This window comes from Carassius auratus, chromosome 39 (assembly GCF_003368295.1).
Source record: "Carassius auratus strain Wakin chromosome 39, ASM336829v1, whole genome shotgun sequence".
NCBI classification, from domain to species: domain Eukaryota; kingdom Metazoa; phylum Chordata; class Actinopteri; order Cypriniformes; family Cyprinidae; genus Carassius; species Carassius auratus.
Genome location: NC_039281.1, coordinates 13,118,500 through 13,136,997, shown reverse-complemented (window position 1 = coordinate 13,136,997; position 18,498 = coordinate 13,118,500). Strand labels below are relative to the sequence as shown.

General features: G+C 36.2%; 1 protein-coding gene across 5 annotated transcripts in view; it reads right to left on the bottom strand.

Moving 5' to 3' along the window:
- Nucleotides 1-12,557, bottom strand: part of LOC113057996 (glutamate receptor 2) — a 29,714-nt gene extending 17,157 nt beyond the window's left edge. For 2 of the 5 annotated variants that reach the window (XM_026225664.1, XM_026225665.1), the window contains exons 1-2: nucleotides 12,280-12,557; nucleotides 12,047-12,187 (exon numbers count right to left, since the gene is read on the bottom strand). In XM_026225664.1, coding sequence (XP_026081449.1) covers nucleotides 12,047-12,187; nucleotides 12,280-12,364 — 226 coding nt within the window. In that variant the 5' untranslated portion in view covers nucleotides 12,365-12,557. The remainder of the gene's footprint in view (nucleotides 1-12,046; nucleotides 12,188-12,279) is intronic. The other 3 variants (XM_026225667.1, XM_026225666.1, XM_026225668.1) reach the window with 3 other exon arrangements.
- Between the last annotated feature and the right edge of the window lie 5,941 nt (nucleotides 12,558-18,498).

Genomic DNA, 18,498 nt, shown 5'->3' with positions numbered 1-18,498 from the left:
TTCACTCACCTTTGATTAAATAATTATATTAAGTAAAGTGAAAATTAGCACATTGCTTGCAAAAATATTTCATTGGGTTTGTGCAAACAGAATTGTGGTTCCCTTTCCACGGTCGGCAGTACATTACTCACTTTTCACAATATGATGTGCAAAGGATGTGACTGGCTGGCTGTTATGGTCAGGTGTGTGTGTGTGTGTGTGTGTGTGTTTAAGTCCATATGGGTCTCTGTGTATAAAAGCAAGTTTATGTGAGCAGACATGTCGGAGCGGACACATTCCTGTCTTTGGTTTAAGAGGAGCATTGTGGGGTGGATGTGGTTCTCACAGTCTCTTCCTGCAGCTGCTCCAAGGAAACACAGAGAGCCTCAGTCCCCTGCAACCCTCTTGTTTACAGAGACCGGATAGAAGCATGCTAAAAAGTTAGGGGGAGGTAAACCAGACAAAAGCCTGACCTTCGAGATCTGACCTAAAAACCTGATTTTAAACATATGGGGCAAAAGTTCAAATGAAACACATTTCAACACATAATCATGCCATCTGGAAAGGGAGAGTGAATTTCTGATTCAGAACATGATTTCTATGAATTTAACAATTTAGTTTAATGTGATGCACGAAAAAAATAAAAAAAATAAATTACTTTTAATTATCTCGATGGAGAAAAAAACAACCAAATATTAGACCAGTCTGATACAGCAATACTGGCTCAACCAAAAGTGTTTGTTTGGGGCGGGGCTACCTTTGTGTCCAGCCAATAGCAGACAGAGGGAGTGTTTCAGAAACCTGACTGAAAATGCTAAAATACCAAAATTACACTAATCTGTTTAATCTCATTTGAAATAATCTCCTCTGACAATTTGAAATAAAGTTTTTCTTTTTTTAAGAAAGAAATCATTATTCTTTTATTAAACTTGTAAATTTTATAAAACATTGATGTAGAAGTACAAGTACCACAGGCTGGAAAAAAATCTCTATTTTTAAATTATAGAGATTAAATTAGAGATAATTATTTTTATATATATCTTTATGAGAAAAATAACTCTTCTGGATCAATGATCCAGCAACATTACAGCAAAAACTACATTTAAATGTTGTAGTGGTTGTTAACAGTCCAGGTTTTATTAATTTGTTGAATGTGGAAATCAATTTTACTTAAGTATTATATAGTATTATTGTATTTTATTAAAGGGGTCATATGATGCGATTTCCTTTTTTTCCTTTCTCTTTGGAATGTATCAAGCTCTTGGTGCATAAAGAAGATCTGTAAAGTCACAAGCCCACCCAAAGAGATATTCTTAATCATCAAAGCCAAAACATATCTACGTCACTATGTGGAAATATTTGCGTAATGCCACACAAAATGTTCATGCAAATGAAGAAGGCGTGATTTCAGTAACCGCAGTTAGTGTTAAAGCAGCCATGTCAGGGAGATGCTGTGTATCTAGGCGAAAGCAAAAACACTTTATTTGGCCTTCCGAAAGTAGATGCATTTAAGAACCTTTAAGATTACTTAAAAAAGACCAGCAATGCATTTTATGGATGACCGTTTCGTGAAGCTAGGAGAGGAAGTAATTCTGAGTTTGCTACAACAATCTGGCACTTCTGAGTCAGCTATTTTAAGTATGTTTTGTTATTAAAGTATTTGTAACTGAATATTCAAATGGAGTTTTGTGCAGCGCACACTTGTGAGTGTGTGTGTGTGTGAGAGAGAGAGACGGTCACACAATGGAGTCAGCTGTCTTAACCTTGGCTTGTGTACTGCAAACACATACGTTACGAGCATAGGTGGAGGGTGAACCAACTCCAGGGTAAGACTAAATGCAGCCAAATGAATTTACATCATAAACTCGTCTTTTTGGACAAGAACCAGACATGGGTGTCATGTAGGCTAAAAAGAAAAAGAAAAACATTTATGGGACTGAATTTGTATTTAGCCTGATTAAAATTTAATATAAACATCAGAAATGTATAATTATATAATGTTTCCTTTCCATGATCATTCAAACAGTGAATAAATTATTTATAGAAAGTGGCATTATTATCACTAATATTGATCTATCACCAGCTTAAAGGTGCCATATGCAAAAATTGAGGTAAAAATATCCAAAAAATTACCTACACGCATTAAAAGAATGAGAAGAAATAAGGGCGATGATGTCATAAAAAAAAAATGTCAAGTTATAGTGCTGCAGAGATATCAACCTTAATTAGCATTAGCATTACTAGCCCCGGCCCGACAGGTGTCGTAATACCAGTTTCGGCCATGGGAGGCGGTATGCGGGCAACATAACCACCAGCCAACCTGCAATACACGAATAACTCGCACGGCTTGTGTGCCTGAACCTGATGTCAATCGTTTGGAAAGTACAGCCCACTACTTCATTTCAGTTCAGGGAAGAGAGCGGAAGAATGATTGAAGCCCTTGGCAAGAGACCACCATCCACTACAGGGAAACAACCGCGCTCGGAATCACAAATCAAATCCGATAAGAAAAGGAGCCGAACCAGAGTAAACATCGGCACTGCTTTTAATCGCTGGAGACAACTGATGGACCTGAAAGAAATGAGGTTCGACTCCGAACTTGCAACATTTCTTTTGGATTGGTAAGTAAGATGCTGTTAGTATTTTGCTAGAAGTTTGTTTTATATGTTTGTGTATTTGTTTTCATGAAGTTATAACATAGAAATGTATCGATGGCTGTTCGATAAACGTGCTCATGTTAGCGATGGCTAACCGTAGCTGTGTTTGATAATTAGCTAGCTATAACTTAACGTTACCCATTTGTTTATATCATAACCAACCTGATCTGTCTAGTCTGTTGGTCTCCGTGTCCTCTTTGCTTCATGGTTTTTCTGTGCGTGAAAAAATTGATGTGTGGCGTGAAAGCGTGTGAAAAGAGTCAATTGTGTGTGTCTCACGGTAAATGCTTGAGAGTTGGCACGTTAGTTTCCAAGCAGAATAAAGGACAGGTTGATTATTGCTGTTTAGCGTTTGTATTAATCTATGATGTGTCCCTGTTTGCGTACAGGGACATAAAAAATAAATTAAAAGTGATACGTGGACCAAGGTGTCTGAGATTGTTAATTTTAAGTAAAGGATCCTAATATTTTGTCCACAACAATATTTAATGAAGTTAACTTATAATTCCTTGTGGTTAGTCTGCACGAAATCAACAAGCTTGTTTGCTTTCGTCAGAGCGTCTGAGCGCTCACAAATCTTTCTGCAGCGTCGTGAGCAGAGCGGCAAGAGCGATTTTTGATGCTCAAGACGCCATCGGTGTGAACGCACAGTTAAGCTATGGCTGTAGTGTTGTTGTCAAAGTAGGGGCGGAGCATAGAGACTATGCCGTTTCTCGTTTGTTACTGTAGAGTAGACCAATTCACTTTATTTAGGCATACTGCCCTCATCTGGTATGGAATGTGGAGTATGACTTGATTTTTTTTGCCAAACATTACAGATGGCACCTTTAAGCACTCTCAAAAAAAAAAAAAAAAAAAAAAAACAACTATCGTTATAATCACTGAAGCTGTATAAACTATGAAATGAATCTCTTACTTTCTACATAAATCCGCGCTTTGTAGTTTATGATGAGAGAATTCTCAAGAGTCCGGTGTCAAGAGTCAGAGTCAAGCGAACATGCACACGCTCAACAAAACTGATCTGTTTCAGGGATTACTCAACTGAACGCTTTTGTTTTGCCATTGCATTCCTAAGTTCAACAGATATGTGTGTGATTGGTTAAGATGCGCAACACTGAAAAGACGCCTAAAATGAAATACGGTGCAACATGAGCAGATATTAATTTAGTGCCGCAATCGACACTGTCCAATTAAGTGGAATTTTTGCCCCAAGTCCCTGTGGCCAGGGGAAGGTTAAGCATTCCCCAGCCTTACACATGCGCCACTTATGGTTAAGAGCTTCATCACTGTGTCTGTCACACCACTATGTTCCCCTTTCGAGCTTGAACTGATGGTAAAACTGATGGTCTTTATATTTATTTGGAAAGGATGAAGCTCGCCATTATGGAAAGAGATGTTACATTTCCGACAAGTGCTTGTGGTGTTCGGCCAATCACAATGCACTGGGTCAGTTGGCCAATCAGAGCAGATTGCCCTTGTCGAAAGTAGGGACTTTGTAGAAAATTACCCATTTGAGAGAGGCGAGGCATAGAGGACCTACAATATTGTACAGTATTTGAAAAATAATGTGTTTTTTGAATATTAAAGCATGTCAGCATATTTCAATTCAGCTTTAATTTATATTTTACTTCAGTTTCAGTTTTAGTCATTTTAATACTTCAGGTTACAATTATTTAATTTCAGTTAGTTGCCAAGACAACATTTCTAATTTGCGTTACATTTTTTAAATTATCTAAAATTCATGTTTGTTTAATTTCCCCTTTATTTAAATTAAAAGAATTAAATTGTAATAGTTTTATTTTAGCAGATCTGAGTGCACAATCAGAGAATTCTGGCACAAATAAAAGCCTGAATGCAAAACAGGTGGGTGCGACAAAAAACGGAATAAGGAAATTCTGCAAATGGCTGAATGAAGAGAGTGCTGTGCACTGATGTTTCTCAGCATCTAATACGGTTCTGTAAGTAGCTCAGAGTCGGACTCCAGTATAATAAACACATGAGACTTGATGTTTGCTCATTATTGATGTGCTGTTACCATAGCGACAGCAAGAGAGAGGGAAAGCTGAGTGTTTCAAAGGCTGTGACACAAACTTGAAGAAAAGAGGCAATAGACTAATAAAACCTGAGCTGGTTAAAATCATAATTTTGTTTTAACACACCTTACAATATAATAGTGGGAAAATAACTTTAATGCAAAGATTTAACTACTTCTTTTCAATTACAAGTGTATTATAAAAAAAGCAGTTCAATTTATTACCAATAATTAGTAGAATAAATATTTCCTCCAATAAGTAATAAAGGTTATTAGCCTAATTGGAGGTCGTTTGCAGTTGCCAAGCAACTTGGCTATTTAATAAAGAAAATGTGTGATTATAGTCAAGAAGTTTTGAACACAGCACATCCAATCAGAATTTAGAATCAAAACACTGTTGTTGTTTATAAATAGAATAATGCGTTTATGCTAGTTTTAAATATGTCATACTGTCATCAGTTACAACATGAGCTTAAAATAATGTAATTGTGTAGACTAAAAAACCGAAAGCACTTTGGGTGGAGGTTTTTATAATGCAGTCGCATGAATACCAGAAAAGCTTTGAGACTTCCAAATACTGTTCTGAATTCACTTCTGAGAATTCCCGAAAACATGCACACTGTTACCACAAACTGAGAGAAACCACTATGATTAGTCATACTTATTTCAGTCATGGACACTTTATATGGATTACAGCAGGGCGACAGTGATAGATGCAATTTCCATTATGTAAATGCAACCCTTTAAAGGAACCCAGCATCTCCATGGTGACCGTCGAATAGAGTGTGTATCTTTCCTGTGTGTATGTGTGTGTGTGTGTGTGTGTGTGTGTGTGTATGTGTGTGTGTGTGTGTGTGTGCGTGTGTGTGTGTGTGTGTGTGTGTGTTTGTGTGTGTGTGTGTGTGTGTGTGTTGAAGTTGATTTCACACTCTAGCAGGACGAATCATATTCCACCCACACATGCACACACACACACGTTCTAAAGGAGTTCTTTAGTGGCGAGTGTACATGCTTAGGAACAGATATATAAACCACAGGGTGTTAGAAAAGTCTTCATATAAGGGGAAAGCTCATCACTATGGAAACCAGTGCACAGTCTGGAGCGCTGGCTGTGAGGGATACTAGATGGAAGTCCCTTCGTTTCCTGTGAAAAAGACCCAGCAATGTCCATAAAATCTGTGAAAACTATGTTTTCAGAGGTGTATAAAGACCTTTCTTAATGAACTCTTATGCTTTTATTACCTTAGAATTAGCAATTATATACACCGCGGGTCTCCTTACATGGAAGTTGCCACCATGTTTCTACAGTAGCCCTAAATGGGCAAACTGCTCTACAGAGTGCGTTTCGTCACTGTTGTTCTTGCGAATAAAACACTGACATAATGATGAACAAGTACATTAATATTCGTCATAACGTAAATTTATTGAATAATTAAGTAAATATAATTTCTAGATTTACCTTTGTAATAAATCTCATTGAAAATTAGGCTATGTTTTACTCAACCCCGTAGCATCCTAGTTTTACATGACTTTGTTCTTTCAGAAGTATCCAGTCGGCGTTATATAAAAAATTGTCTTTGATCTTTCAAGCTGTTTATTGGCACTCAGTGGGTGTTGCAGTGCATCGGCCATAAAGGAGTAAAATAAAAAGCGCCCATCCTTAGTAAAAAGTGTCTCACACAACTCTGGGGGGTGAACAAAGGCCTCCTATAGTGAATCAGTGCATTTTTGTAAGAAAAATAACCATATTTAAATGTAATAATCTGATGCGCTGCAACGCCTGCTAAGTGACATTAAAATTTTTCATGACAATTTTAAATATAACTCTGACTGGATTCGTCTGAAAGAACAAAGTCATATACACAGATGACTCGGGGGTGAGTAAATTATGGGCTAATTTTCATTTTTGGGTGAACTAACCCTTTCAGTATAGTTTTTCTGTGGGTTATATGGTTACATCAGAAGGTGGTGACAAGTGAATTTATGAGTTAAATCGAATGCATAATTTATTCAGTCAGTTTGTGCAAAAACACTGATTTATTCTGGAACAAACAAGTGAGGGCCTTACTTGAGTCACTGAATCATTTATACAAACGCTTTGTTCAATTTTTAAACCTCTAGTAAATAGCATGTTATTTTATTAAGTAGCCTAATGTTCAGGTTTTGTAAATCACTGAAATAGCATTCATTGAGTTTAAACCATCTCTGGAGCTCAGACTAAAAAAAAGAGGCCATATTGAGATGTTAACCAGTACTGACTCCCACTCATTTGTCATGATGAGATGATGTACTGGACTTACACAGATATATGACAAAGCTATGCTGCCTCACATGGCTCAGCCTTAAAAGCTCTTATTGGATGGCACACAATTACTGCTTCCCTCTGTATGAGAAGGCAGGAGAAAGTGGAAATCGAACTGTCAGATAATTTATGCAGGCATTTCTGTTATGTAGCTGCAGCCAGGGGAAAAAAAGTGCTTTTAATAGATGGGGGTCAACCCTGAGCTGGGAGGGGATGAAAGTGTGAGCTGCTTTATACTGCACCTCACTGAAGACACCTTCCAAACAAAGCCACTTTCAACTGCCACAGGGAATTTTTCATCTTTCTTTCTTGTTTCCTTTGTTTCAAATTTGATTTTCTGCAATTCCATGCATTGTCCAACTTGATTTTTTTTGCAAGTTTTTGGACACTAAATACAATTATTTCTTATAGACTTCATTAGTAACTGTAACATAATAAATGCTTTAAGATGAATTATAACTGATCAGTTGACCTTTGTTTATGTAAGCAATCTAAGTAATTCAAATCAAACCATCTTTTAAAGAAAAGTGGTCTTTTTTTAACTTGGTGGAAAATTTGAGGTAGGGTGGTCCTTATTGGGGGATTTATTTTTATTTTTTTTTATTTTTTACTGGAAATGTTAACCTCTCGCCACCTCATTTGTTTCTCCACTACATGTAATTTATGCAAAATACCATCCCGATAATTTGTCATTTAGGGTATTCTCAAAGAATGTATCTTTTTATCAACAGGTTCTTCAAGATCTGATTGCTAATATAAGCGAAGGTTTTGTTTACTGATAAAGTTGTCACCTAATTATTAAATTGACATGACATGTGGCCAAGTATAGTGACCAATCCTCAGAATTAGTGCTCTGCATTTATCCCATTCAAAGTGCACACACACAGCAGTGAACACACACCCGAAGCAGTGGGCAGCCATTTTTGCTGCAGCAGCCGGGGACTTGCTCAAGCACACCTCAGTTGTGGTACTGAAGGTGGGAGAAAACGCTGTACATTCCCTCCCCCCACCTACGATACTCGAATCCACAACTTTTGGGTTACAAGTCTGACTCTCTAACCTTTAGGTCACGACTTCCACGATACGAAAAGACCTCCTTCGAGTCCGAGTCAATCCAGCGACCTAAGGATGGTTAGAAAGTTGGACTTGTAACCCAAAGGTAATGGGTTCGAGTCTCAGTACCGGTAGGAAATGTAGGTGGGGGAGTGAATGTACACCACTCTCTTCCACCTTTAGTAACCACAACTGAGGTCCTTGCGAAAGGTATCAAACCCCCAGTTGCTCCCTGGGTGGGTGCTGCAGTTAATGGCTACCTACTGCTATGGGTGTGTATTCACTACTCACTGTTGTGTGTGTGCAGTTGGATGGGTTAAATGCAGAGCACAAATTCTGAATATGTGTTACCATACTTGGAAACAACGGAATTTCTTTGTTTTTCTTGATCTTCACCAGGACTTCTTAAATGAATATTCTGGTTCCTGGGCAAACAATGCAAATCAATAAAAGAGGTGTTGCGCTTATCCAAGAGTACAACGGACTCCTCTCAAAGACCAAATGAGGAGGAACAAACACAGGATATTATGCAGATTGTCAGAGAGCACCGAAATCTGTTTCCAGGCTCCTCAAGATTGAAGGACTTGTCAGGTCTTCATAAATATCTAGATCTCAGTTTTGCTCAAAGTTCACTTTCTTCACCAGTACAGTAATTTCACTTTTTAATGTTCTGCTTCTATGTGTGCGACTGAAGGACATGTCGGATTTGCATCACAATGTAGATCATTACACAAATTTTCAAAGATCAGTTCTCATCAGCAGCATGGTAATTCAATTTTATTTTTTCAAGATTTTATTTTTGGCATTTGATCCCTTTCGATAGGACAGTAAGTGGACAGGAAGCAAAGTGGGAGAGAGAGCAGAGGACAAGATTGGGAAAGGTCCGTGAGCTGGGACTCGAACTACGGTTTACTAATGGACTTTTATAATTATTCATTGCGTGCTGTTATGGTCATTAAGAGAGAATTTAAATTTTGTTGAGCACACCCAAAATGTAATCCAATCGCAAATTTGGTTTGTTTCTATTTTTCATGAACAGGTGAGAGCAAAAGATTTTAAAAGTTTACAAATAAGTGCCACCCTAATTTGAGGTTTAGCTAAGCCAAAAGTTTTTTTTTTTTTCTCCAAAACTTAATGCGATAATACAAATGTGAAACATTTCTCACATTAAGCCACTTAAACAGCAATACGAGGAACAAAATCACGGTGAGTCATAGATACTGGTGCCATTTAACCCGTATGTATGTCATCATGACAAATAATAATAATAATAATAATTATACATCTTAAGTAAAAAAAATAAAATAATGCTAAATACAGTTTCATGTTTTTTTTTATTTATTTATTTATTTATTCATTCATTCATTTCAAGCAAATAGTGTAATAAGTCAGTAAGAAATATTTATGACAAGTAAATGTCCTCATTTCTTGACATGACAGGTGTGGGATAAAGTTTATTTTGGAACCTGCCTTCAAATCATTCACAGTTTCTAATGCTCTTTTTCTGTCCCGTGCCTTTTCTCAGCAGTGTAGCACTAAAGCCTTTCCCAGGCTGCTGTGTGACAGCCAGATCAGAGCGAGCACTCCTGTGTCAACCCCACTGTGTCAGATAAGAAAAACAGCAGGTCTTTTTAATTGAAAAGGGATCGAATCACCCAGTTAGCGGAGGATAGTCGAACAACTTGTATGTACTGACAAGAAACAAGGATTTAAAGACACACAGCTATTGATTATGATCACGTAATTTATTTAGATAGACTTCACACACTCCCAAACCAGACTGAGGGATGTGCAAGAAGATATAAGCATAAATAGGGTCTTTACTGTATTTATGGATACTTATATTTCTAGGGGTTTAATGTCTGTTGATTTTTCATTGGAAAAGCCTTTTAACACAAACCATTTGCTGTATCTGTTCTGGAGCTGTCATACTTCAGTAACAAGATCGTTCTGACTCATGCCTAACCAGCAGCACAGAGGAAATGTCAGGTTTAGAGAGTAAATGTTTTCTGAACCAACAAGACCCGTGAAGTCTTTACCAGAGACCAAAGACCTATTCTGATCTGTATTGCATAATAGATCATAACATTTACTGTGTTCTTCACATGCTTCATGTTAAATAAAAGGAAATAGGAATAGGAAGTGTGTCCAAATGGCATAGAATGTGGTCTAGCTTAAATACGGCTGATGGATATACAGTACATTCTCCCACGCTGCTTTGAAAAAGAGACACTAAACTGTATGGGAAAGATGGAAATGATAAAGCAGTGCCTGTAAATTCATAGTGCCATCTAGGGGTTTTTATGTATGAGAAATAAATGGAATGGCGCCTGAAAGACCAGTTGTTAACACACAAAAGTCATCTTGGGAAATAAATATGGAAAATGGGAAATTTCGAGAGAGATGAGTATTTAAATAAGTTTAAACAGAAAATTACAAATTACATATGAAAGACTGACCCAATTAAAAGACAAAATTGACATATATTCGAAAAGACAAAAATCATGGGATGCGCACTTTACAAACAGGGAACAACAATTTTTTTCCAATAAACATACACTGCAAATGAAGTAATAGATCACAAGTGCTACGGTATCAAGGAATGATTTTTAAAAATGCTTCTTTAATGAATAAGAAACTAAAACATTTGTGACCATCATATTACAGAATGTTCTCATGTGGTTCTCATAAGAAAAAAAAAAAGTTAACTGAATCTTTTAAAGATAATTTCTTCAACAAGAAACCTTTTTGAAATATTACTTAGCAACAGCCCACTGAATACTAAACGAAATCCTTGAATATAAGTGATCCTCTTAATAAAAGCTTCATTTATTCATGATCATCTTATAAAGTTCTGTGCTGATTAAATCTTACGTAGTGATGATAAAAAAGGAAAGATAAAAAAGAAAGAAAATAAAAACTAAAAGAGGTTTCTCATGCGTTGAACATTTCTGACCATTTCTAGCTCAACATGCTACCCACATTAACAACAGCAAATATGTTTATGCATGTGTTATCAACTGTATTTTACCCAGCCTCATGATGCTCACAGACCACAAAAAAATCCTACAAAATAAAAAACTGGATGTTTAACAGCATACATTTTGTTGACATTAATGATTACTGAAAGTCTCCTGAATGTGTTTTGCAAGTACTTTATTCAGATATATTTGTGCTCTTGTAGCCTCTCTTTATACAGTATATATATTCATTGAATAGCTCTTAGTAAAAAATAAACATTAAAACATTTGGGACACAACAAATTAAATTACCACTTTTAACTTAACTTATAATAATTATAATGCAATTATAACACTACTATGTGAAGCACTCAATATGGGACAAATTTTCACATCTGTCATTACATTCTGTTCTATCCTACTCATGCAAAACAATTACTTGAAGCCCTACAAGTGTTTCGAAGAAAGCCGATGTTTTAGCAGAAAATGACATAATTTAAAGGTGTACTATCCCAGGTGGTCTTTAGCTGTACACAAACCAGTATGTGTGAGAGGCTAAAAAATACAAATGAAAAAATAAATAAATATATAAAGCTGCACAAAATACTGAATAGCCAAAGGTGATAGGTCATAACTTGGTCAAAAACTTGGTGAAATTCAACAACATAAATAATGTTCTATGTATTATTGTTATTGTTATTATTCAATATATATATATTATTGATAATGTCAAAAATCTATGGTTCCTGTTCCAAAGAAAAAATGAAAGTATTTAAAGTATTTTCTTTACCGAAAACGGGGGAAATTACCCAAAGAAAATGGAATGGTTTAGCAGCTTCCGATGATGACAGCTTGTTCTCATCTCCGTTACTGTGGAAACCAACTTCACATCCCACTATACGTGAATTACAACCAATAGCCACTCTAAAACTTCAGCATTCAAACAATTCATTCCAAATGACAAAATCTGCTTTTGTTAAACATGCATAAAAACGAACCTCAGTATAAACTAATCTACGCAATCACGTGTATTTATTAAATAAATAAATATGGCTTAACTTACAGCAGTTAGTTACAGCGAAACTGTTAGCTACTTCCAGATTGTCGATGTGAGGCGTCAGTCTAAATTCAGCCGATCCGAACTGAACCATTCCGATCCGAAATGCGCTGTACTCCTGATCAGCTCCCCTTGGAAACAAGCCCCCTGTACGAAAACACAAAATATATGTTAAAATTAAGCAGTTCACGTTATTTAAAACGTTAATTTAACAAAAATGACGCCCACACAAAACATACCAATTTGAACACTTGGAGACCCTCCAGTTGTCAACCCGCATAAAAGGCAAATGAGACAAATCGCTAAATTCTTAAACTGTTGCATCTCCACGCCAGTGTGTTCACCCACTGTATGAAGGAAATATATGTCGGTAATACAGTGGAATCAAATCCGTAACATGTTGAGGCGTTGCTGGAGAAAGAGCACAGCTGCTGTCTGCAGGTGGTTCCTCTATCACAGACTCCTGCCTCAGTCCCGCTTCTGGAGGAATAATGCAGATCTCTCTCTCTCTCTCTCTCTCTCTCTCTCTCTCTCTCTCTCTCTCTCTCTCTCTCTCTCTCTCCTCCCTCTAGTCGCGCGCCTTCCCATGAGTTGATACCTTCACTAACATACAGGAGCACTGCACAAATAAAAGCTACCAATAACAATGAGACACGCAGGCTACTATAAGGGCACGGAGGTGATTAAAATTGGAAATAATTTCAAGGAACTACTTCAGGTTTCTATTTCTTGACTTTTTTCCAAACCTACCACACCAATCAGGCTGACCACACAGTCATGAGAGGCTAAAGGGATCTTGTCTGTTTTCTTATCTAGTCACCTGACAACAACATGACTACCTGCATGTTGGTAACACCACTCTGACTTTTATTTGGCTGACAAAAAAAATCAGATATCAGTAACATTAACCTTCATTGCATTTAAAAAAAAATAATATAATAAAGGTTGTGCCACGCTTATGTCTATAAGCTATGGGCAGTTAAACCACCTAGTCATTTTTTTTTAAGCTAATATATATATATATATATAGTTCAAAATAAAATTAGATTTTTTTGCAAGATCCATTGAATCTGTCGGAACTTGAGTCATTAACACCATCCACCTCTCTCGCTACAGACATTACTTGGCTTCCTAAATTTTGTCCACATTTGAGAGGTTGCCTTGGTTTCAGGACCATGGACAGGTCCCCCTCACCTCTACAACGCAAATGACATGAAAACGGAGCTGTACATGTAGCCTTGTTTTTTAATTAATTTATTTATTTGTAATTTCTCTGGATTTTCACATCTATGATTAAACAAAAGCATTTAAAACTTCATGAATATTTTGCATTACATAGCTTTGAACAGCTTGATTACATTTTTTTGTGCGTGCACTCATTTGTGTGTGTGTGTGTTTGTGTGTGTATAGATAGATAGATAGATAGATAGATAGATAGATAGATAGATAGATAGATAGATAGATAGATAGATAGATAGATAGATAGATAGATAGATAGATAGACCTTACTGCTTTCATTGCTGAATATATAATGGCAATGAATGTACTAATACTGCTCACAGGTATATCATTGAATTTTGGAAATGTTCTGTCTCCTCCCCTCCCTTTAGCACAGACCATAAGCAACACATTAATCATCATCTCTTACATCTCCTCAACCGCCATGTCCCAGTTTCATTCCCCTCAGCCCATGCTCCATACTGCATGAGCTGCTATAACAAGATCCCAGGCTGGAAGGCCTTTCAGAGTTAAATTGCAACTATAAAAATTGGGCTCACTGAAGTGATAAATGAAAAATGTAATATTTCATAATGAAAAAATGACAATGTGTTTTTCTAAAGAGAGGTGAAGATAACCATAACCCACTTTTAATCATTCAGGCTCAGGTAACAAGTCTCACTTCACAAGCATATTTTAACTGTGATTAGTATGGATATTATACCCTTTATATGCAATTTTTGTAAATATAAATAAAAAATTACACAGGTATGCTCTAAACACAATTTTCTGAAAACTGTGTGGCTGAATAGATCTTTGCAGTCAATACATACAATATACGGATGCTTTTTATCAAGCCAAATACATTATGTATTCCCTGTATATGTTTGTAGAATTAAGAAGATTAGACCAAATAGATGCATAACTAAGATGCTAAAATTAGTAGTAACTATAATCTATCATTAGCAATGATCACTTCAAGCTTTAGTATATGTTGTGCATGGCACACATACATGCTCTCTCTCTCTCTCTCTCTCTCTGTCTTTTGGCACTCTTCAATGTCCTTATTCACGCTTATGGCTGTTTATCAAATGGGTCGTCCTCACATTAACATGTTACTGCTCCATCCTCTCTTCTCCTCCTAGATAAGCCCTTGCGAATATGCACATATATAAGCAGAAAGGGCATGCTGTGGGCAAGGAGACTAGCTGCAGGACTAATGGCCATTCCGCATGGCGCGGACCTAAGAGTAACGCACTGAGACAAGTTCCAATGATATACATGTAGTATGTTTTAGCCTATATACATATGATATAGACTAAAGCTATATCACAGGCTACTATGTTTGTCTTTCTGGCTTTTCTTTTGTCGAAAACAGTACACAAGGCATATCATATATTTTACAGACCAAGATAATGTACACTTCACTGAAAAAAATTGCTCAAATGGTCCTATTATTTGTGCTCAGTTATTATTAATCAATATTGAAAACTGTTTTGCTGCTGTTTTTTCCCTCAGTATTCTTTGATAAATAGAAAAAAAAAATTGAAAAATAAATCTTTAGTAACATTTTATAATAACTTTCATTATTAAATAATTGACAAACATTATATAATGCTTAATCGATCATTAGTTAATAAATATTCAAAGAGTCAGAAATTAGATGATCTTGATCATGTTTGCTAATACATTTATTTAACATTTGATCATGTTCAAACAAATCATTATTTCATGTAAGTTAAAATGCTTACGAATATCATTAAACCTTCAATTCCATACAATCAAGCACTTTTTTTAAAATCTACAAATGATTTTAGCAGATGTTATAAATTGATTAAAGCCTTGTGTTATTGCACAACACTTTTCCTGGTATTGAGGTGTGATACGGGTAAGGTTAGGGACAGGTAAAAGTCCAGTGCCCATAACGATACTAAATGATTAATAATCATTTATAAACATTTTCAAATTATGAATAGTTTCAACTTTAGATCAGCTACTGCAAAAACATTAACAAATGATTCATAAATGATTGGTAAAGATGCGTGAATAGGGTGCGTGAATAGGGTAAATTCAGGTTTTTCTGGACAATTTTTGCCACTGAGATAACTGCTCATAAAGGTATTAATGATTAGTAAACATTTATAAACATTTGCAAATGATGAATAGTTTCCTCTTTAGATTGGGTACTGCAAAAACATGAACAAATAATGAATAGGTCATTTGTTAAGATTTGTAAGTAAAGGTCTACACAACAAACAAAGACCAACAAATGAAGATCATATGATCTGAACACTTACTGGCATTTGTAAGCATTTAAATTTACATTAAATAATCATATGTTAATCATTATGTAATGTTTAATGAGTTCATTAGTAAACATTATCAAGCACATTATCTCATATTTCTAGCAATGTGAATATATTATCAAATAATATGTTATGCATTATATAATGTTGGCTAATGCTTTATAAATGAAAGTTATTATAAAGCGTTATCAAATCTTTTGTAACATTATAAATGTCTTAATTGTTTTTCACTTTTTGTCAATTCAATGCATCTTTGTTGAAAGTATTAATTTCTGGAAGAAATCAGAGGAAATAATGAAGAATGCAAAAGACAAAGAGAGGCAGAAAAAATGACTTCTCATTATCCATTTCCTCCACACATCATTTCATCCCATTCTTTCCCTATCCAGTTCTGTCGTGCCTCCATTTGAAAGATGCCACCCCTTTCAAACACCCAAATTTCTGCACACATTGTCATGCACACACACACTCCATATCAAAAAAGTGAGTCCATCTATCTCTGGGTGTTTGCAAGTAACCTTATCATCAGTCTAAGCTCATGATGAAATGTCCTCTTCACACTATGACTTCACTCATGCGTGGATGAGAGACAGTGGCACTGGAAAATTCAGTATTGGGAACGATGCTTCCATTTTTATTTTTTTTTTATTTTATTTTTTTCACTCCTTCTGACTTAGAGAAACATCTTTAACTAAAATATTGCTCAAGTGTCTTAAAAACTTAATAACATCAGCTAAAGATATGTCACTATATATTATAATTATAATAAAGGGCAGTGTTGGGTGCGGAAACTGCAAGGTGGAAGAAGCTGTCATTCCACCCCCACCTCACCCAGTGTGTGTTCAGGTTGTATTAGGCAGTAGTCTATGTGATATAGGTTACAGAGTGAATTGACTGGTGGGGTGGGAGGACAGATAACCAGCAGGAATCCAACAAGATGCATTAAACAATGTGTGAGACAGCAATCATGGGGAAAACTCAGAGGCGAACGTGTGTGGGTGGGCTTGGAAACACACACTGAGTAGTGTCACGCTCAAGCACAACTGCAAGCTGCTGAAAATAACTTTGTAACTGTTGAGACACATTTTTGAAGAGTGCTTTACCTGTTTTAGATATTATTCAGCTCTGTCTCCTAACTTAAATTTCCCTGCTTCGACTATCAATAGAGCACACCAATATACCAAAAATAATTTATTATATTGCACATTGTAATATCAAAATGACTGATATGGATTCGAGGGTGATTTTTTTTGTACATTTTAAACTGATATCCATATATTCAAAGGCTGATATCCATATATTCAAAGGGGTGACTCAAGAACGAGTCAGTCTTTTGTTCGTTATCTGGCTGGGCTCGGTGTTCATCTTCAGTTCTCTCTTCACAGAAGTTCAGTCAGTGTACTGTTTGAGTAAATGAATTACTCTGGGATATTGTTTTTTTTTTAAACTCAGAGGGAGTGTCAGCCACATGAAAAAAGTTAACAGCTTAAGTCATTTGTGGATTAATGCGTATTGGAGATGCGAACCGTTTTAAACGATTCAGTTCGATTTGGTGAACTGGTTCAAAAAGATCCGGTTACATCGAATGATTCGTCCGTGAACCGGATATCACAAACTGCTTTGTTTTGAACTCCTTCACAACAGACACTGAAGAGAAGACAATGCTGAATAAAGTCATAGTTTTTGCAATTTTTGGACCAAAATGTATTTTCGATGCTTCAAAATGTTCTAACTGACCCTCTGATGTCACATGGGCTACTTTGATGATGTTTTTCTTACCTTTCTGGACATGGACAATATACTGTACACACAGTTTCACTGGAGGGACTGAGAGCTCTCAGACTAAATCTAAAATAACTTAAACTGTGTTTCGAAAATAAACTCACGGGTTTGGAACAACATGAGGGTGAGTTATTAATGACATAATTTAGATTTTTGGGTGAATTATCCCTTTAACCGTTGCTCCAGAGGCGTGTGACCTCGGACATATATAGCAATTGTAAGTCACTTTGGATAAAAGCGTCAGCTAAATGAATACATTTAAATGTAAATGATTATACATCAATGCTAGACTGTCTACATAGTACACAAAAGCAGCCGCTCTACCACAGTAATTAGTCAAATAAGTGTGGAGGACGATATCACTGTACAATGCTCAAAGGGAGGAAATACATATGAAGTAATTGGCTACAAAACTGTTTTTCAACACTCCTTCACACATTTGTGTGATTTTGATATGTGTTACTGTACAACTATACCGACTCTTTAGTGAGTAAGTTCAGAAGTTGTACCCCTAGGGGGCTCTGTAGTGCATCTTAAAAATTTGAAGTCTGAGGCTTTAATCAAGTTTAATTAAAAGTAGGCTACTTAAAATAGATAATAGCTCATCAAAAGCATGTCCAGATGAAGGTCCTTATATTAAAAAAACACTGGGTGATGAAAAGGGTTTCCTCAGCTGTCTGAATCTGATGGGACTGCTTTAAAGGTTTCAAAAGTAGACCTGGCTCCAGACACAGTCAACCCTTGAAAATATATCAGCAAAATCACACACTAGCTGTCTCGTGTCTGTTGCCATGGCAATTAACTAAGCATTAGACACATGCTCTGCAACAGTGTATATACCACAAAGATAATATGGTGGGGGGGGGGGTCTGGTCAGGTTCAAGACACTTATATCCTACCCTTCCCTTTTTATATAAACTAATTCAGGTTTCTCTTTTTATTAAATTTATTTGCATGGCCTACAGTATTTGTTCTGTGAATGTGGCAGCTAGGGAGGGGTGGAGCATTCTCCATTTAGCATGCTTCATTACATTCCAGACACATTTTATATCCTGACTAGTGCAAAGACACCAGTAGGTCAATCTGCAGGAACAGTTCAGACCCTGACTCCCAGACAGCTGTGTGTTGATGTCTTAGGTTTCATGCTAGTAA